General features: G+C 42.1%; 1 protein-coding gene across 1 annotated transcript in view; it reads left to right on the forward strand.

The window, feature by feature from the left end:
* The window catches only part of GFRA3 (GDNF family receptor alpha 3), a 54,007-nt gene that overhangs the window by 12,085 nt on the left and 19,531 nt on the right, over positions 1-22,391 (forward strand). The window contains exons 2-3 of the mRNA XM_056569406.1: positions 17,854-18,123; positions 19,183-19,272. Of these exons, the coding sequence (XP_056425381.1) occupies positions 17,854-18,123; positions 19,183-19,272 (360 nt within the window). The remainder of the gene's footprint in view (positions 1-17,853; positions 18,124-19,182; positions 19,273-22,391) is intronic.

A 22,391-nucleotide genomic window follows, 5' to 3' on the forward strand; every position in this document is an offset into this window, starting at 1 on the left:
TGCAAATCAACAATTCCCAACATGCTCAGACATCCTTTGGCCAGTGATAGCCAACAATTGGGGTCTATTCACACGGCAGAATTTCCACTTGTGGAGTTCCACTTGCGGAATTCTACCTCAAATTAAAGCCCATAGACTTCTATGGGATTCCGCTCTCTCCCATTCACACCTCTGAATTTCCGCTTGCAGAATCCCATAAAAGTCTGTGGGCTTTAATTTGAGGCGGAATTCCGCAAGTGGAAATTCTGCCGTGTGAATAGACCCTTATACAGAATTTTATGGCATACCTACTGATGCCAATATACAAAGACTATCACAATACAATACAATCATTACTATCACAAATCCGCAAAGAAAATTCTAAGCAAGCATCTGGGGACTGGGGAAGGGAGGACCCCGCAGACTTCATTATAATGTAATGATGGGTAAGACCATAGTGGACATTGCTGGCTCTCATGCAAGAGCAAAAAAATTTTATAAAATTTAATACATTTTAACTTTATCAACCAATTTTTAGTTTAGAATTTTCATATTTTTCACCTTAAATTTTTAAAGCTGTAAAGTTTTTTATTTTTTATTTACAGGGCCATATGAGGGCTTTTTTTTTTTTTTTATGCAGGACCAATTCTACTTTGTTATGACTACTGGGCTTATATGCCCCACAAATAGTTTGTTACAATCCTATTAAAGTTGAATACGTTTTCAGCAGTTGTGGTGACTGGAAGTCATTGTTCCATTTTTCTATTGCTAAAGATCATTAAAGGGGTATTCTAGGATTTTATATATATATCAACTGGCTCCAGAAAGTTAAACAGATTTGTAAATTACTTCTATTAAAAAATCTTAATCCTTTCAGTACTTATGAGCTTCTGAAGTTAAAGTTGTTCTTTTCTGTCTAAATCCCCTCTGATGACACCTGTCTCGGGAAACGCCCAGTTTAGAAGAGGTTTGCTATGGGGATTTGCTTCTAAACTGGGTGTTTCCCGAGACAGGTGTCATCAGAGAGGATTTAGACAGAAAAGAACAACCATAACTTCAGAAGCTCATAAGTACTGAAAGGATTAAGATTTTTTAATAGAAGTAATTTACAAATCTGTTTAACTTTCTGGAGCCAGTTGATATATAAAAATAATTTTTTTTCCCCCTGGATTGCCCCTTTAATTCTTCTATTTATTAGGCAGAGTTTTCACTTAGAAGTTTTTTTGGGAAACTCCCGCCGTAGTTTATGAGCCAAAGACAGAAGTGGATCCATGAGGAAGGAGAAGTATATATCCTTCCTTTATATTTCCCATTCCTTTTGAATACACTTCTGGCTTTGGCTCAAAAACTGAATTATAGTATTCCCCAAAAAATGGAAATCCAGCCTTATACTTGTATCACACTTTGGATAATAATTGTCCCTATTGGTAAGACCGAGGGGGGAATATTCAAAGACTTGTGATATTAGGGCTCTTTATATGCGCCTCAGTGTTAACTGCGCCTAATTTTCAGAAGTGTGTTTTGGTCTTTTGAAAATTTGGGGCAAATAGAGCAACTTAACCCAAATAGAGCATTTAACACAGAGTATACTTGTCATTAGCTGCAACACTTTGAGTGCCAGAAAGTGGTGCTAAACCTTTGAAAATATGGTACTAATAGCACAAAAATCCTAACCACACTCTAACCACGCCCCCTTAACTCCTTACCTGTACGTCCTGTGCCTGCTCCCGCGATATAACGCGGGTCACGCGGTGACCCCGCGTCATATCGGGTCAGTCCCGGCAGCTAACTGGGTAGCCGGGACCCATGGCTAATAGCAGACGTCACCGATAACGCTAACGTGCGCTATTAACCCTTTAGACGCGACGGTCAAACTTGATCGCCGCGTCTAAAGTAAAAAGAAAAGTCTGGCTGATCGGGATCGGGTGTCCCGGTCAGCTAGGATGCACCAGGAGGGTCCCTTACCTGCCCCCTGCGTGTCCGTTCGGCGATTGATTGCTCCAAGCCTGAGATCCAGGCTTGAGCAATCCACTGCCGATAACAAGTGCTGGCAATCAATGTACAGTAACCCCCCGACATGCGTTGGCCCTGACATATGATCAAATCGACATACGATGGCCTCTCAGAGGCCATCGCATGTCGATGTCAGCATCGACATACGATGCTTTTATATGTCGGGGCCATTGCATTAACTGCTATCCGACAGTGCAAAATGCTTAAGCTGCTGTCTGATAGCAGTTTAAGCATCCCGGACAGGTTCACTTACCTATTCCCGCTGCTCCGGGTCCACTTCGCGATCCTCTGGCGTCTTCTGCATCTTCTCTGGGGTCCGGGCCTCGCTTTTCGGCGTCGTTATTACGTCGCTGCACACGCCGTCCCGGCGCAGCAATGTAATAACGTCACCAGAAAGCGAGGCCCAGACACCGGAGAAGATGCGGAAGAAGCTGGAGGATCCTGAAGAAGACGCCAGAGCAGCGGGATAGCATCGGGAGCCCCTGGGACAGGGTGAGGACGCAGTCCGGAGCGGCGGGGACAGGTGAGTATTAAATGCACTTTTTACATTGCACGAATCCCTCAACATACGATGGATTCGACAAACGATGGGTCGTTTGGAACGAATTACCATCGTATGTTGAGGGACCACTGTACTGCATGTTATAGTCCCCTATGGGGGCTATAACATTGCTTTAAAAAAGTGTTAAAAAAAAAAAAGGTTAATAAATGTAATTTAACCCCTACTCTAATAAAAGTTTGAATCACCCCCCTTTTCCCATTAACCCCTTAAGGACGCAGGATTTTTCAGTTTTTGCATTTTTGTTTTTTTCCTCCTTACCTTTTAAAAATCCATAACCCTTTCAATTTTCCACCTAAAAATCCATATAATGGCTTATTGTTTGCGTCACCAATTCTACTTTGCAGTGACATTAGTCATTTTACCCAAAAATCCACAGCGAAACGGAAAAAAAAATCATTGTGCGACAAAATCGAAGAAAAAATGCCATTTTGTAAATTTTGGGGCTTCCGTTTCTACGCAGTGCATATTTCGGTAAAAATGACACCTTATCATTATTCTGTAGGTTCATACGGTTAAAATGGTACCCTACTTATATAGGTTTGATTTTGTCGTACTTCTGGAAAAAAATCATAACTACATGCAGGAAAATTTGTACGTTTAAAAATGTCCTCTTCTGACCCCTATAACTTTTTTATTTTTCCACGTACAGGGCAATATGAGGGCTAATTTTTTTGCGCCGTGATCTGAAGTTTTTATCGGTACCATTTTTGTTTTGATCGGACATTTTGATCACTTTTTATTCATTTTTTAATGGTATAAAAAGTGACCAAAAATACACTATTTTGGACTTTGGAATTTTTTCACGTGTACGCCATTGACCGTGCGGTTTAATTAACGATATATTTTTATAGTTCGGACATTTACGCACGCGGTGATACCACATTTTTATTTACACTGTTTTATATATATTATTTATGGGAAAAGGGGGGTGATTCAAACTTTTATTAGGGAAGGGGTTAAATGACCTTTATTAACGCTTTTACTTTTTTTTTGCAGTGTTATAGGTCCTATAGGGACCTATAACACTGCACACACTGATCTTTTACACAGATCACAGGCGTGTATTAACACGCCTGTGATCAGTGTTATCGGCTCTTGACTGCTCCTGCCTGGATCTCAGGCACGGCGCAGTCATTTGCCGATCGGACACTGAGGAGGCAGGTAAGGGCCCTCCTGGTGTCCTGTAAGCTGTTCGGGATGCCGCAATTTCACCGCGGCTGTCCCGAACAGCCCGACTGAGCAGCCTGGATACTTTCACTTTCACTTCAGACGCTGCGGTCAGCTTTGATTGCCGCGTCTGAAGGGTTAATGCAGGGCATCACCGCGATCGGTGATGTCCTGCATTAGCCGTGGGTCCCGGCCGTTGATGGCTGCCGGGACCGACCCGATATGACTGTGTGACCCCTCGGCATATCGCGGGAGTCGGCGGAGGACGTAAATATACGTCCTTCGTCCTTAAGGGGTTAAAAAAATAATAATTTAAATAAAAATAAATATATCGCCGCGTGCATAAATGTCCGAACTATAAAAATATATAATTAATTAAACCGCATGGACAATGGTCAAAGTCTAAAAAGTGATCAAAACAAAAATGGCACAGATAAAAACTTCAGATCAAAATGAGTCCTCATACATCCCCGTGTGTGGGGAAAAAAAAAAAAAAGTTACAGGGGTCAGAAGAGGACATCTTTAAACGTATTCATTTTTGTGCATGTAGTTATGATTTTTTTTCCAGAAGACAAAATCAAATCTACATAAGTAGGGTATCATTTTAATCGTATGGACCTACAGAATAAAGAGAAGGTGTCATTTTGACCAAAAAATGTACTACGTAGAAACGGAAGCCCCCAAAAGTTACAAAATTGTGTTTTTTCTTCAATTCTGTCGCACAATTATTTCTATTTTGGTCGATTTTGGGGTAAAATGACAGATGTCATTACAAAGTAGGATTGGTGGCACAAAAAATAAGCCATCAATGGTTTTTTAGGTGGAATATTTAAAGTCTCTCTTGTCTGTTGTGCCCTGAAACGCGTCTAGTTTATTTTGAATGCAGTATTATTGCACCACTGTTATCTGCAAGTTCGCATTGAATTGAGGGTTCAACTTTTGCAAACAGCCGCAGCTTCTTTGTATCTAGCCCTCTGTACCCAGCCCATTCGTCAGCCCGTTCACCGTGCTGCTGACGTCAGACGCCACCGGATTCCACGAGGTCCGACCTTGGACATCTGCAAGCTGTTACCTCCACTACCTTCACCATCGTAGCGGCATTTACAGGGTCTGTGGCAGGCAGAGCAGCCGCGGAGGCGCACACCAGCGCTCCAGTTCAGCTTATGCAGACATCGGTCCGATTGTGCGTCTGTGAATAGCAGCCTGCTGGGACAATATATCTTTGGCTGGTAACTATGTATTCATTTATCTGTGTGGACTTGGATACATTAACCATTATCTATTATATTGCGGACTGTGTATACAACATTCCGAACCACCAAATGCCAGATTGAATACTATTACCGTATATACTCGAGTATAAGCCGAGTTTTTCAGCACGATTTTTCGTGCTAAAAACACCCCCCTCGGCTTATACTCGAGTGAACTCCCCCACCCGCAGTGGTCTTCAACCTGCGGACCTCCAGAGGTTTCAAAACTACAACTCCCAGCAAGCCCGGGCAGCCATCGGCTGTCCGGGCTTGCTGGGAGTTGTAGTTTTGAAACCTCCGGAGGCCCGCAGGTTGAAGACCACTGCGGCCTTCAACATCATCCAGCCCCCTCTCGCCCCCTCTCACCCCCTTTAGTTCTGAGTACTCACCTCCGCTCGGCGCTGGTCCGGTCCTGCAGGACTGTCCGGAGAGGAGGTGGTCCGGTGGGATACTGGTTCCGGGCTGCTATCTTCACCGGGGAGGCCTCTTCTAAGCGCTTCGGGCCCGGCCTCAGAATAGTCACGTTGCCGTGACAACGACGCAGAGGTGCGTTCATTGCCAACGTACTTCTGCGTCATTGTCAAGGCAACGCCTCTATTCCGGGCCGGAAGCGCGGAGAAGAGGCGCCCCCGGTGAAGATAGCAGCCCGGACCACCTCCTCACCGGACCACCTCCTCACCGGACAGCCCTGCAGGACCGGACCAGCGCCGAGCGGAAATGAGAGGGGGCTGGATGATGTTGAAGGCCGCAGTGGTCTTCAACCTGCAGACCTCCGGAGGTTTCAAAACTACAACTCCCAGCAAGCCCGGACAGCCGATGGCTGCCCGGGCTTGCTGGGAGTTGTAGTTTTGAAACCTCTGGAGGTCCGCAGGTTGAAGACCACTGAGGGCGAATGATGAGAAGAGGATGATGAAGGGGGGGTGTGGGGATGATGAAGGGGGGTGGGGATGATGACAAGGGGATGATGAAGGGGGGGTGTGGGGATGATGAAGGGGGGTGGGGATGATGACAAGGGGATGATGAAGGGGGGGTGTGGGATGATTACAAGGGGATGATGAAGGGGGGGTGTGGGATGATTACAAGGGGATGATGAAGGGGGGGTGTGGGATGATTACAAGGGGATGATGAAGGGGGGGTGTGGGATGATTACAAGGGGATGATGAAGGGGGGATGTGTGGGATGATAAGGGGATGATGAAGGGGGGATGTGCGGGATGATAAGGGGATGATGAAGGGGGGATGTGTGGGATGATGACAAGGGGATGATGAAGGGGGGATGTGTGGGATGATGATGAGGATGTTAATGACGGGTCTGGATGATGACAGGGGGGGATGAGGTATTTCCCACCCTAGGCTTATACTCGAGTCAATAACTTTTCCTGGGATTTTGGGTTGAAATTAGGGGTCTCGGCTTATACTCGGGTCGGCTTATACTCAAGTATATACGGTAAATATAACAGTGAATTTTACAATTTAAGTGAAGGACATAACAACATCTCCACAAGGGCCCTGTGGAAGTAGGTTTATTAACATATTGGGGGAGATTTCTCAAAACCTGAGTAGAGGAAGAGTGGTGCAGTTGCCCATAGCAACCAATCAGATCGCTTCTTTCATTTTTAAAGAAGTCTGTGAAAAATATCCCCCATTGTCTTTTGTATAATGTTATAATTTTATTAGTATATGCATTTTAATAAATTTTGCATCTCTTTATCATAAAATTGAAGCACAATCCTCTTTTTTAATATCCTTTTATTATTATCATGTATCAGGTTGTCTGGTATTAGCCTTGAGGTGATGATTTACATTTTTACTTTTCTTATATTTATTCACACCTGGGTGTAGGTGTATAATCATTATACCGGCTAATAAATTGTGAGCTGCACACATCCATTTTTTCTAATATAGAAATCTGTTTAAGGCTGGGTTCAGTACGGTTTTTAAATCTGAGTCAAAACCGTGGTTGACCACGATTTTGACTCCGATTTAAAAACCGTACTGCAACCTCATAAGTTTTTTTTTAAACATGGACGTCAATGGGAAACGCACATGTATACGGTTACATACGGGAAAAACGTATACGTTTTTACTTTGCATATGCGCATTTGAATCCTAAAGTCCCCACCCAAGACCCCTCCCATTAAAAATGGACAAAATTTTCAAGAACGTATGGGTTTTTTTAAAAATAAAAACTGACGGAACTGTATGCACTTTTAAAAACAGTATACTGTTTAAAAACACATACGGCTTAGGCTGGGTTCACACTACGTTTTGCCATACTGTTTTCAATCCGTTTTTCTAAAGAAAACCGTGTGGCAAAAAACTGATGGAACAGTATGGAAAAAAGTAAACCGTATGCGTTTTTAAACAGTATACTGTTTTTAAAAGTGCATACAGTTCCGTCAGTTTTTATAGAAAAAAAAACCATACGTTTTTGAAAATTTTGTCCATTTTTAATGGGAGGGGTCTTGGGTGGGGACTTTAGGATTCAAATGCGCATGTGCAAAGTAAAAACGTATACTTTTTTCCCGTATGGAACCGTATACATGTGCGTTTCCCATTGACGTCCATGTTAAAAAAAACATATGCGGTTGCAGTACGGTTTTTAAACCGGAGACAAAATCGTGGTCAACCACGGTTTTGACTCCGGTTTAAAAACCGTACTGCAACCGCATATGTTTTTTTTTACATGGAGGTCAATGGGAAACGCACGTGTATACGGTTCCATACGGGAAAAACGTATACGTTTTTACTTTGCACATGTGCGTTTGAATCCTAAAGTCCCCACCCAAGACCCCTCCCATTAAAAATGGACAAAATTTTCAAAAACGGATGTTTTTTTTCTATAAAAACGGACAGAACTGTATGCACTTTTAAAAACAGTATACTGTTTAAAAACGCATACGGTTTACATTTTCCAATACTGTTCCATCAGTTTTTTTGCCATACCGTTTTCTTTTGAAAAACGGATTGAAAACAGTATGGCAAAAACGTAGTGTGAACCCAGCCTGACTAGTGCAGATAGATTTGACACATTAGGGCCTGTTGCTAGGCCTTACTCATAGACACCCTGATGTAAGCATGATGGCAGGATTACTGCCAGGTGGGCTGGCTGCACATACCTTGCAGTGTGTAGATGCTATTTGTACTCTGAGGTATGGTTATAAAACATTTTATCACATTTTTGATAGTTTGTGGGGATGTGGGTAGAAAGGAGACGGTAGGCTCTGGGATATTGATTGAAGTTTCTTGAGAACTGTTGGATGCCATCTGTCAAACCCAATGGTGGTAGTGTAATGGTATGGGGTGCTTTGGTGCTGGTAAAGTGTTGAAACATGTAAAAGGAATATTAAACAAAGAAGGCTATAATTACATGGTAATATTCTTTGAATAGCATCTATGTGGAGCCAATTTCATCCGACAATTGTATAGGGATCCAAATTATGCAAGACCTATTTAGGTAAAAAGCAGCCTGCTGGTAAACTGCATGTAAAGGTTTGGATAGCACAGTCACTAGATGTCAACCCTATTAAGTCATTGGCTCTCATTTACTTAGAAAATCGGGTTGTAAGTCTATCTTGCTTTCTTACCCGACTGCTTTTTTCCCCTGGTATTTATTATTATGTCGCATCTTGTTTGTCGCATGTGGGTTTTGTTGGTTTTGATTTCAACTCCTCTGAGTTGTCGGGAAAAAATCCACAACAATTCAACAAATTCGTGTTGGAAACCTTTATAAATACGTGGGAAAGCTCAGAAATGTCGGGTTACGCCCCTTTTTCGGGTTTGGGAGAATCCACATCGGGTCCGTAGGGAAAAATGTTGCATTGTGTCGCAGACTGGCGCACCATGTCTGCGGCATGTCGCAGACAAAGATGCGCCAAAAAAAAACGACAAAACAAGTCGGGTTTAGAATAGTAAATGAGGGCCATTGTGTACTTGACCTATAATGTAAAAATTGACTGCTAGAATGCCAATATCCTGTTGGAATTGCTGCAAATTGATGATTCTTTAGAAATGGAAATATGGTAGAAGACCTGTTGTATGGCAGTGTAAATATATATATATATATATATATATATATATATATATATATATGGACATATGTTGCAAAAATATTTAAAAAAGTTGAGTTGACAATAAGTTTCCCTTTTAAATGAGTTACCATTCTTTATTTGCTTAACCTGGAAGGCTTTTACAAGATTTCAGGAAGTTCACATAAATTTTAATGGGAGGTCAATGAGCAGGTCAACTGGTACTGTATATCTATCCTGTAAAAGTACTAAGCCATCAGTTCAGTTCTTATACACTGGGGGAGAACACAGTCAGTAATATTGACATAGCTAAAATACTCAATATACAAGAGTGAGTCCACATTTTCTGTCAGTATGAACACTACAAGAAGTCTGTATTAAAAAAATTGTAATGTCTAATATTTCAAAAACTTTCTGAATAGATGAGTGGTTGTCGCAGAAATCTGGCCTAGTTCCCGTTAATAAGTATGCCTGAGAATTTGGCATCATTCATTGCATCTACAGTGACTGGGTATGTGCTAGGAAAGATATAGGTCAACAGCTTTGTTCCTCTAAACCAGTGGTCTCCAAACTGTGCCCCTTCAGCTGTTCCCCAGCTGCCCGCCATGCTGGGATTATAGTTTTGAAACAGCTTGAGGGCCATAGTTTGGAGACCACTGCTCCACATCATATGGGTAAATGCTAGGAAAGATATAGAGAAAATAGTTGTTTTCTGCTTCCTTATCATAAACCTTATGAATCTGCCATGCTGCTTTATCCCAATAGGAAAATGGTTGTAAGTGATTAATAGACAACTTATCTTCACAGAGAAGAAATGATGGGGTAGGTTAAAGGGGTTGCTTATTTTCATAACATCATTGGAATATGGCTTCAAACTAAATGTTCTCTCACTTCTAGGATGTCTTCATAAGTTGTTCGTTCCTCTCCTAATCTTTAACATGTATAAGGCTTGATGCTGCGGCTGAATAAGTAACCATGGCATTGCAGGTTGTTTTATCGATCTCCCATAAACACAAAAAAACAAGAGAAATCTAGAACTAGAATGTGGCACCTTGGCTAGGCACAACTCTAGTATTAGCCGGATCCACTCAGCTGCTGCACCAAATAGAGCTCCGCAATGTCCAAGTTCAGACAAGAGGTTGCGAAGTGACAATGTTCTAGAAAAACTCTTCTTTGGCAATAGGTTTTATGTATCCGATAAAGGTCCAAGGACAGGGTTAAAAACTGCTGTCCATGTTGATCTATCGATAAAATACCTTTGGAAGAACATTCCATGAGTGTAATTCTCTGTCACCAAAACCAGCAGTGCCCGATAACTATAACTTTTTTTCCCCAATATTGTCATCTATTGTGATGTTAATGTGGTTAGACATCACATACAAAGTTACAGTGGATTTACATTTTAATATAGCAGCTAAGGTTTGGAGGTTTTTCTACCTGTGCTGGGAATACATGAACCTGGAAACAGAATACAGTACATACTGCAAGAAATACTCTGCATGTTAAAGGGGTATTCCAGGAAAAAAACTTTTTTTTTTTTTTTTTTATAGATCAACTGGCTCCAGAAAGTTAAACAGATTTGTAAATGACTTCTATTAAAAAAACTTAATCCTTCCAATAATTATCAGCTGCTGAAGTTGAGTTGTTCTGATCTGTCTGGAAACTGCTCTATGCTGACATCTCTGCTTGTCTCAGGAACTGCATAGAGCAGAATTGGTTTGCTATGGGAATTTGCTTCTACTCTGGACAGCTCCCAAGACACGTGTCATCAGAGAGCATTTGGACAGAAAAGAACAACTCAACTTAAGCAGCTCATAAGTACTGAAAGGATTAAGATTTTTTTAATAGAAGTAATTTACAAATCTGTTTAACTTTCTGGAGCCAGTTGAGATATATATTATATAGTTTTTTTTTTCCTGGATAACCCCTTTAATGTACCATGGCTCTGGAAAGGCATAGGATTTTATTTTGTTCTAACTTTATTGCAGTGCATTTAAATGTTAAAGGGTATTCCCTTTCTCAAAGGGGTACTCAGGTGGAAAACTTTTTTTTTTATTTTTAAATCAACTGGTGCCAGAAAGTTAAACAAATTTGTAAATTACTTCTATTAAAAAATCTTAATTCTTCCAGTACTTATTAGCTGCTGAATACTACAGAGGAAATTATTTTCTTTTTGGAACACAGTGCTCTCTGCTGAATCACGAGCACCGTGCTCTCTGCTGATGTCAGCAGAGAGCACTGTGTTCCAAAAAGGAAAAATTTCCTCTGTAGTATTTAGCAGTTAATAAGTACTGGAAGGATTAAGATTTTTTAATAGAAGTAATTTACAAATATGTTTAACTTCCTGGCACCAGTTGATTTAAAAAAATTTTTTTTTCCATCGGAGTACCCCTTCAACTAATATAGTTAGACTTGTAGGGCACTTCATATTAAAAAAAAATTTCATTTAGCAAATTTGCCTCTTTCTCCTGATATTCTTGCTCCTTTCCTTCCTTGTTGACAGCTCGTTGCCTAGGTTCCAGATCACCATTCCACTCTAGGGGGAGATTTATCAAAATTTGTGTAGAAATATGATGCAGTTGCCCCTAGCAACTAATTAGAATGCTTCTTTATTTTATAGAGGCCTTTTTAAAAATGAAAGAAACAATGTGATTGGTTACTATTAGGCATGAGCAAATCGAATCTGACGAATCCGAATTAATTACGAATTTCACAAAAAATTCGACTTGCAACGAATGCGAATATTCCCGTGATTCGATTGCGTGAATCGCTTCATTAAACTCCATTTAGTGAGGTCCAGGTTCCGGGGCATCTAAAATGGCTGATCCACATGTGAGGACATGGGGCAAGGAATCCTGGGAAGGCGGGAACAAGGGTTGGAGGGATGACCCTTAATCACATGCAGCCTATCAGCAGCCAGCCACCCCTGTGATGTTAGAGCCCTATATAATCAGCAGCGATCTTGCGGCCAGTCACATCAGCATTCTATTACAGAGAGAGAGGGACAGAAAGCAGTGTGTGTTGCACAGAAAAGCAATTTTACAGCAGCGATTCACCTTCCAGTAACATCAGCGTTCTATTACAGAGAGGGACAGAGAGCAGCGTGTGTTACACAGAAAAGCTTTTTTACAGCGGCGATTCACCTCAAGCCCAAATCCAGCCTAGAAGCACTGATAGGGAAGGGAGTGAGAATGAGAGAGAACATGCAATTTTGGGTGTACTACACAGCGACTGTGTGCTGCAGCACTGGTGTGTACAACAACTGAAAAGCTAATAGTAACCAGCCAGTTAGAGTGAGCAGACCACTAAAAGTATATTGTCCTCTATTAAGTGTAACCTGTGTGTACATCTAAGTGGTGAACCATTTTGTTCCTGTTAAAGGGGTATTCCAGGATTTTTTTTTATTTGACTATGCTACAGGGCCTGTAAAGTTAGTGTAGTTCATAATTTAGTGTCTGTACCTGTGTGTGACTGTTTTCTCACAATTCTTCTGTGATTTTCACCTCAATATTTATATTTAACAGCATACAAAATTACTGTTGTCTTAGATTTTTCCTGGGTTGCAATGCGGCCGAGACCTGACTCACTACTCAGCTGATGACAGGGAGCCTGTCTGCTTCAATGGGTGGAGGAATCGCTTGGTGGGACAGGTCAATCTGCAACTAATGCAACAGCATTAGGCACCCTGTTTGAAAACCACAGGTCTTTTTGAATGGATGCAGCTCATTTATGTTTCAATGGGTGGGGTGGCTGATATGTGGGAGGGAGGAAAAAGGAATTGTGGGATTTGTAGGCAAAAAATAAAAACTCAAACAGGAAATACCAGTTCACAAAAAGCTAGCCACAGTATTGTGGTAATCTCACAACATAGCCATTTAGCCCCAAGACAAGCGCAGATCCTTCCTAAGCATGTCCATTACTGTCTGCCAGGTACGTACTAAAATCACCTTATGGTGGATAACCCCTTTAAAGTCCTAAGGGCCTAGATACTGTGAAAGGCCTGGCAAAAGTACACACCTGCTGGTGTTGTAGACAAATACTGTTTTAAGTGTACTGGAGCACATTGTCCTCCCCTCATAAGTGCATACCACATACATACATCTAAGTGGTGTACTATTTTGTTCCTGTTAAAGTCTTGAGGGCCTAAATACTTTGAAAGGCCAGGCAAAAGTACACACCTGCTGGTGTTGTAGACAAATACTGTTTTAAGCATAGTGGAGCATATTGTACTCCCCTCATATACGCACTAGGTATGTCAGGCAGAGAAGTGCCAGGACGTGTACAGAGAAGTGGCAGAGGCCTAAATCCATCAGGCAGAGGTTGCAGCAGACTAGGGGTGAGTGGCAGCAGGAGTCACAGCAAGAGGCCTGAGCTCCCGGTATCAGCTAGCGATCGTGTCTCTACCAGCAATCCATCTGCTGTCATCGATTGGTTAACACGGTCATCCATTTCATCTCAAGTGACATCTGACACCCCCAGTCAACAGTCGGTGGGTTCCTCAGACACAACCCTCAGTTGGGAGCAGACCCTGTCCTCCCATTGCCGCTGTCCTATGCTGTTCCCTCCCCTAGAGAAGTATCTTATGCTGTGGGTTCAGCTCCACTATATAGTGAGGACAATCTACTAGAGGACAGTCAGCAGCTACTGCCCAGCCAAGAAGTGGAGGAGACATCTCCCGCTTCCTCCGCTTGGCGGGCAAGTAGTGATGAGGAGAGTGACGTGGGAGGTGGTGTTGCAAGTGTTCATTCTCCTGAAGCAGCTACTGTTGAGGAACCTGAGGAGGACATCAGTGACGTGCAGACACTTGTTGATGATGATGATGATGATGATGATGATGATGATGATGATGATGATGATGATGATGAAGCCGATCGAAATTGGGAGCCGTGTGCAGAAGGGGCTTTATCATCATCATCAGGAGAAGAGTTGCAGGTTGCCGTGAGGCAGCAGCTGAGCCAGCAAGGTGGTCAGCATGGTGGCAGAAGTGGAAATGCTGCTCCCTGTTTCAGCCAGCAAAGCTTCACCACCTCAGCCGAAGGGAGCTGTGTGTCATACCCATTGTCTGTCGCTCCAGATGCTCCTGCTCCTCCTACTTCGAGTCAGTCATTCCGCCAGCAATCCATTGGTGAAGCCATGTCCAAGAGTATGCCCCCACTCATCCAACGGTGCAGAAGCTGAATGTGCTTCTGTCCAATTTGCTGGTGCTGCAGTCCCTCCCTTTTCAAGTGGTGGACTCTGCACCTTTCAGAGAACTGATGACTTGTGCCGAGCCGACGTGGAGAGTCCCAAGCCGTCATTTATTTGCGAAGGAGGCAGTACCAGCTCTGCATAATTTTGTGGAACAGAAGGTGGGCCAGTCCTTGAGCCTGTCATTGTGTACCAAAGTGCACGACAGCGCCGACGTATGGAGCTGTAACTACGGTCAGGGACAATACATGTCCTTTACTGCCTACTGGGTGAATGTGGTTCCTGCACAGCCACAACAGCAACTTGGACCGGTCACACCGCTTCCACCTCCATGCTCTCAGGCCGTTGGTCCTGTGTCAGTGTACGACTCTGCCTCCTCATACTCCACCGTGTCCTCAGCCTCCACTGCACGGACAAGTCTTAGTGCCCCTCCAGCAAAACATGCGTGCCGGGCACGGTGATGTCACGCTATTCTTCACATGGTTTGCCTTGGCGAATGGAGTCACACGGGAGGAACTGCTAAAAATAATTCATCAAGAAATCGAATCATGGCTTACTCCACGAAAACTGGAAATGGGAAGCATGGTGACCGACAACTGGAAGAACTTCTTGTCTGCGCTGCGACATGGAAGGGTGGCCCATGCGCCCTGCATGGCACACGTGTTCAATTTGGTTGTCAAGCAGTTCCTGAAGTGTTCCCCCCCCATCTGCAAGACCTCCTAACAATGGGAAGGAAACTTTGCATGCACTTCAGCCACTCGTACACCGCAAAGCACACCCTCCTTGAGCTGCAGCATCAGAACGGTATCCCACAACATAGTCTGATTTGCAATGTTTCCACACGGAATTCCACCCTCTATATGTTGGACCGACTATACGAACAGAGAAAAGCCATCACCGATTTCTTGATGATTCAAGCGGATAGGGGGACTTCCCTGGGTAACCTCAATGTCAACCAGTGGCAGCTCATACGTGACACCTGCCGTTTGCTCAGGCCCTTTGAGGAAGCCATATCATTAGTCAGTCACCAGGATTACGGGATGAACAACGTCATTCTACTGCTTCATCTACTACAACATGTGTTGGAAACGATGGCTGGTCAGAGCGCTGAGGCGCCTACATCTCAGACACATGAGCCCTGTGGGGGCTGAACTGGAGGAGGGGGAGGGCACAGTGGAGCACAGTTTAGGTTTCGCGAGATGGGCGGTTTTTCTAGTCATCTGACAGGAGAGGAGGAGCAGCTAGAGGGTTATGAGGAAGGCGAGACAGAGGACCTAGACACACTATGGCAGTATGCAGTGGAGATGGAGGCAGGGAGACCATCGAATTGTCACCATCCAGCAGCAGGATGACTTCTGGCTCTCCACCTTATTGGACCCTCACTACTGGCACAAAACTGTAGCGGGTTGTGTGACAGGGTTCAGGGTAGCGGGGTGGCCATGGCCGTAGCAAAGATATTGTTTTCAACTCAGGGTGTTGAAAACAATGGACAAAATGTTCCCTTCCACCTTTTTAGAGTTTTTTGCATCACATCAATACTTGGTGGTATAGGTGGCACATGGTGTTTTTTGCACACCTTTTCTTTTGTTTGATTTAAAAAAATAAAATAAAAATTGGTCCATATATTTTATCCTAAGCATATTATTAAAAGTTAAGTTTTACGTAATGCATACCCTCAATACTTACTTGTGCACACTAACACTTTTACAAAAGAGTTTCTTCTGCCTACCTGCCTCAGCAACTGTTCTGATCCTGCCACCCGCCTGATGCCACACATCTGATGCCAAGTTCTCCTTTTTTCACCCACCTTCATCACTGGGTACTGGTATTGCCACCCACCGCACCACCCTGTCACCGGGTCACTTTCAGGACTCCTGATGCTGCTGCCACCTCCAGGCTGTGTCATACATCCACTAAATGGTTTCCACATGCTTCCGCCACCTCCAGGCTGTGTCATTCAGTCACTATATGGTCTCCTCATGCTGCCACCAACTCCAGGCTGTGTCATTCAGCCACTATATGGTCTCCTCATGCCTCCGCCACCTTCAGGCTCTGTCATTCAGCCACTATATGTTCTCCTCATGCTGCCGCCACCTCCATGCTGTGTCATTCAGCCACTATAATGGTCTCCTCATACTGATGCCACCTCCAGGCTCTGTCATTGTGCCACACTGCGACAGTGATTCTGATAGCAATGCCTATGATCTGCATGTCATACTGAATAACAGTATTATTTCACTACACCAGCACACACATTATGTGTGTTACAGCAAGGCAAAGTGTTCTACACCCCTATTGAGGCTTTCTGTAGGCCAGAAATAGCCGTTGTTAACAGCGATTCGCTGCGAATAAATTCGGACCGAAACTAATTTTGGGGGAAAAATCAGCGAATTGGCCAAATGTAAAAATTTTTTGCTTATCTCTAGTTACTATGGGCAACTGCACCACTCTGTTTTATAATTCTCCCCCAGAGGAGGTGGTTGGGAAAAGAAATAGTCTTACATGATGCAAACAATGCAAAATTCTTTTGAAAATGTGTCTTGTGCCACACTTTCTCCCAATCTGGCGCAGTCTGCACAAATGAAAAAAAAAAAAGTCAGTTTTGAATATTTTCCCAACCTTCACATACATTTTATAACTCTTCAATACATCTAAAAGAAAAACGAGGCAACATTGCAAGTAGTTTTAATTGAAAATGTCCTACTGTTTTGTGTTTACAGCTTCTATACAGACCACAAACCCTATGTAGTCTGAGCCTGCAGTCATATTGCCTTCCATTGATGCCTTGTTTTTGTACATTGGAACAAGTCTGCATACATAAAACAACAATATTTTTGTTTCAATTAAGACTACTTGCAAAGTAGCTTCTTCTATTGGAACATTGGAAATACATTGGTTTGCAAAGGTGGACATTAAGGGTGGGGTCACACGTAACAGATCCGCAGCATATTTTATGCTGTGGATCCGCCTGTGACTCGACCCATATAGTGCCTCCTGCTGTTGCTGAAAAGTTCCCCTGCTGTTGACGCTATGCTCTGTAGCCCAGGGGACAGACAGAATGCCCTGATACCAGAGACTAGAAGGGAACGTAGGAAGGTGAGGAGTTTTTATTATTTACAAGGCAGCCTGAAGACAATACGATTTTATTTTATTTTTTAATCCACTGGACAACCCATTTAAAAGCTTAAAGGGGTTATCCAGGAAAAAAACTTTTTTTCATATATATCAACTGGCTTCAGAAAGTTAAACAGATTTGTAAATTACTTCTATTAAAAAATCTTAATCCTTTCAGTACTTATGAGCTTCTGAAGTTGAGTTGTTCTTTTCTGTCTAAGTGCTCTCTGATGACACGTGTCTCGGGAACCGCCCAGTTTAGAAGCAAATCCCCATAGCAAACCTCTTCTACTCTGTGCAGTTCCCGAGACAAGCAGAGATGTCAGCAGAGAGCACTGTTGCCAGACAGAAAACAACTCAACTTCAGGAGCTGATAATTATTGAAAGGATTAAGATTTTTTAATAGAAGTAATTTACAAATCTGTTTAACTTTCTGGAGCCAGTTGATACATTAAATATTTTTTTTTCCTGGAATACCCCTTTAACTTGAGTTGAATATTAATAATGCTAGCCAAGAAGGAGAGGAGATAATCTTCATGTCTTTCCTTCTTCAGCTTTCACCCTGTCCGTTAAGTCTTTGGAACCAAAGGATTGCATATCAGCGGAGTTGCTGTGTAAGAATGATGCTCTGTGCAATAGCTCTTACCTTGTGTTAAAGAACTGCTCTACAGCAGATGCAGCGTACCTTTTAAATGCACCAGAATGTCAAAAGGCAGCTGAGCTCATTTCCCGCAATCCCATCATCAACTGCAAGTGTCAGCGTATGAAGAAGGAAGAGCTTTGTTTGAACATTTATTGGACTGTTCATCCTGTGTTTATACCCGGTGAGCATGTTACACAGCTTTCTGTCTCATGTGTAAATGTATGTTGTAACTTTTAACAGTGTTCTTATGATCGTGTCCATACCTTCCACAAATAATATTGCAGAAATGAATCTTTTTCTATACCAGTAATGTTCTCCTGTCATATATTACTGGACCTCCATATTAATTCAGGATTCCACTTTGCCACCAATTTTTAGTACCAAGAGCAACACTGACACATTTTTACAAGATGATAACTAAGGCTAGGTTCACACTGCCACTGAGCTCCGCTAAAGGGATCTTCACCACTCAACCTGTTAAAAGGACGAGCGTTAAAGGGGTACTCCGGTGAAAAAAATTTTTTTTTTTACATCAAGTGGTGCCAGAACGTTACGCAGATTTGTAAATTACTTCTATTAAAAAATATTAATCCTTCCAGTAGTTATCAGCTGCTGTATGCTCCACAGGAAGTTCTTTTCTTTTTGAATTTCCTTTCTGTCTGACCACAGTGCTCTCTGCTGACACCTCTGTTCATGTCAGGAACTGTCAAGACCAGGAGAAAATCCCCATAGCAAACCTATCCTGCTCTGGACAGTTCCTGACATGGACATGGGTGTCAGCAGAGAGCACTGTGGTCAGACAGAAAATAAATTCAAAAAGAAAAGCACTTCCTCTGTAGTATACAGCAGCTGACAAGTACGGCAAAGATTAAGATTTTTAACTAGAAGTAATTTACAAATCTGTTTAATGTTCTGGCACCAGTTGATTTAAAAACAAAATTTCACTGGAGTACCCCTTTAAGTAGTAAAAAATACTGCATGCCTAATATTTTTCTCTGCTCAACTCACAAGAGTGGCGCTGTTTACACAGTCCTTTTATTGTAATCACATTCCAAACTGAACTCTAAGGTCCTCAAAACAGCTGAGAGTTTGCTTACTCGTTGGCTGACTGCTGGCTCTATTACAGGGGGGTATTGATGCCAATAATTGCCCTGTTTAAGAGGGCACTATTTTATTATTGAGGGACCAGACTGAATGTGTGTCCATATTATTTACAATTATTTCCTTTTTTTGCCTGCAGGTTACCTGGCTCCATATAACTCTCCATATGTAGATGGCTTAGAAACCAAGGAGGAAACAAAGCACATGCACCTTTCTCCTTTCATGCCTGGTAAATATGATTTGCATCTCTCACGCCATTATGGTCCCAAATATAGTAGGGTACTTTCCATATTTCTTCATTGAGCTCATTTACCTCCAGCAACATATTTGTCCATACATAATGTAAAATCCCCATACAGATTTGCCATAATAGGGCTACTTTTCCACTTTAAATTTTTTTTTTGGGGGGGAAACTACCACTGCAGTTTTTTGTCAAAGTGGATCCATGAGGAAGAAAGGTCCTTCCTTTATATTTTCCTTCTTTTTAAATACACTTTTTTTTTATGCGATCGTGTATGCATGGACAATCATGTCAGGTTAATCAAAACAAAAAGACCCCCATTGATCGAGATATATAGCCGGATGAATCCCTTTACTGTCACACACTTTACATAGATATATCTCAGGATGTCTCAGCACTAAGATTCTGACCAATCAAAACATCTGACACATCCCTGTGACATGTCTAAAGTTGTATATAATGTAATGTATAGTACCATGTAAGTGATGTTTTAAGGTATTTCTTCCACTCACCCCAGGACCTAATGAATTCTTCACACATTTTGACAGCTGTATATCTACATATTGAGAGGCTGTTTTGAGTAAAAACATCTGGATCCATGTGCTCTCCCTGTCTGTTTTCACACATGGTACTATTACACCAGGATCATTCATCCTTAATGTGATGGGTCATTCCCCTTATGTTTCACATACAACATTTTGGATGTTAGAATGAGTCACATGGAAACCATATTTTTGTTGTTAAACCTTCCTGAAGCTTGAGGGACCTAAAAACTAATGTGTATGTATATAAATAATGTGTGTGTGTGTGTGTGTGTGTGTATGTATATATATATATATACACAAGAATATATACATCTATATAAGAATACATATAATATATATATATACACACACACACACACACACAGACAGGGCTCGAGTCCTGCAGCAATGCACAGGGATGGCGTTCCTTTGCTTTTTCCAGAGGAGGAACGCCGTCCCTGTTACACTAGTCCTGCAGGACCGACCTCTGAATTGTTCTTACCCTCCCTCCGTCTCCTCCCCTGGCCCGGACTGCTAGATGCTGGAGATGTAGCACCTGTGATGATGTCACCATCACATGTTGGGGGTGGAGCTTAGCTGTGGAGGAGAGGAGAGATCGTGGTTGAAGAACCTGTGTGATGCTGTGGAGGAGGCGGGGCTGAGCTGGAGGAGAGGTCACATGTCACTCCAGTAAGGTAATTACATGAAAGGAGATTTGTTACAGTGTGTCACCACAGTAGTAAGGAGATTACATGAGGAGGAGGTTCGTTACAGTGTGTCACCCCAGTAGTAAGGAGATTACATGAGGAGGAGGTTCGTTACAGTGTGTCACCCCAGTAATAATGAGATTACATGAGGAGGGGGTTTGTTACAGTGTGTCACCCCAGTAGTAAGGCAATTACATGAGGAGGAGGTTTGTTACAGTGTGTCACCCCAGTAGTAAGGAGATTACATGAGGAGGAGGTTCGTTACAGTGTGTCTCCACAGTAGTAAGGAGATTACATGAGGAGGAGGTTTGTTACAGTGTGTCACCCCAGTAGTAAGGAGATTACATGAGGAGGGGTTTGTTAGTGTGTCACCCCAGTAGTAAGATGATTACATGAGGAGGAGGTTTGTTAAAAAAAAAGTTATAGGGGGTCAGAATATATATATATATAATATATAATATATATATATATATATATATATATATATATATATATATATATAAATATGTGTGTGTGTGTATATGTATGCTTTTTTTAATTTATTTTTTTCTAAAGCAGTACAATAATAGAAAAGCATGTAGGCATGGGTATCAGATTAATCATATTGACCCACAGAATAAAGATGGCATATCATTTTTACCATATAGTGCACTCCAAATAAACTAAACACCCCCCCTCCCCAAAATAAAGTTGCTAAATTGCATTTTTCTTTTCAATTTCCCTCACAAATTATATTTTTTGGTTGTGCCATATATATATATATATATATATATATATATATATATAATATACAAATTATAAAATGTTGCAGTATCTTGTAATACCTTTTTTATTGGACTAACAGCATTTTGCAGAGACAAGCTTTCGGGATTCCTCCCTTTATCAAGTCCAAAGCAAATCTAAGCTCACAGGCAGAAGACACAGGTTACATCTCACAAATATGCAGGGGTTAAGACAATAGATGTGGAGAATTCACACTAAGATGGGCCATAAATTGTCCTGCTATAGGAACATAGACTAAATAGACAAGGATGAGAAAAAGGGGAAGGGAGGGGGGAGCAGGGGAAAGACTGATAATTAGCAGGACATAGTGAGATGTAAAAGAGAATACAGTGCAGGTTATAAGAAATTTTGATAATGAGATATGAAGCTCAAATCCACATTGAGTCCCCTGTTTTTCGAGTCAAAAAACTGTATCATTTTGGCTTCAAATGTCTTTCTCTCTTGTGTGTTTTTGAAGTTCCCTCTCAGTATCCTGATTGTAAGATCATGTATGAAGTGGCCTGTTTGGGTAAAATGGTGTCCAACTGGGGTGCAGTAGTCATTTTCTTTATGGCGGTTGATGGAATGTCTGTGTAGATTCATCCTTTCGTTGAATTTCCGGCTGGTTTCACCAATGTAGCCCCCCCATGTCACACTTGGTGCATTGTATCATGTAGACCACATTTGGGGATGTTGCAGGAGTATAGTCCCCTAATGTTATATGTCTTGTTGTTGTGGGTGGCTGCCATCTTGGTGCAGATTTGTTGGCAGAGTTTACAGCGAGGTTTGGTGCAGGGTTTGGTCCCATTCTCTGTGTCTGTTCTTTCTGTAGGTAATTTTCGGCTGACCAGCTTTTGTTTTAACCCCTTCATGACCCAGCCCATTTTCACCTTCATGACCTGGGCATTTTTTGAAAATCTGACCACTGTCACTTTAAACATTAATAACTTTGGAATGCTTTTATTTATCATTCTGATTCCGAGATTGTTTTTTCGTGACATATTCTACTTTATTTTATCGGTAAAATTTCACTGATATTTGTATCCTTTCTTGGTAAAAAATCTAAAAATTTCATGAAAATTTTGAAAATTTAGCATTTTTCTAACTTTGAAAG

This window comes from Hyla sarda, chromosome 4 (genome assembly GCF_029499605.1).
Source record: "Hyla sarda isolate aHylSar1 chromosome 4, aHylSar1.hap1, whole genome shotgun sequence".
Classification (NCBI taxonomy): Eukaryota; Metazoa; Chordata; class Amphibia; order Anura; family Hylidae; genus Hyla; species Hyla sarda.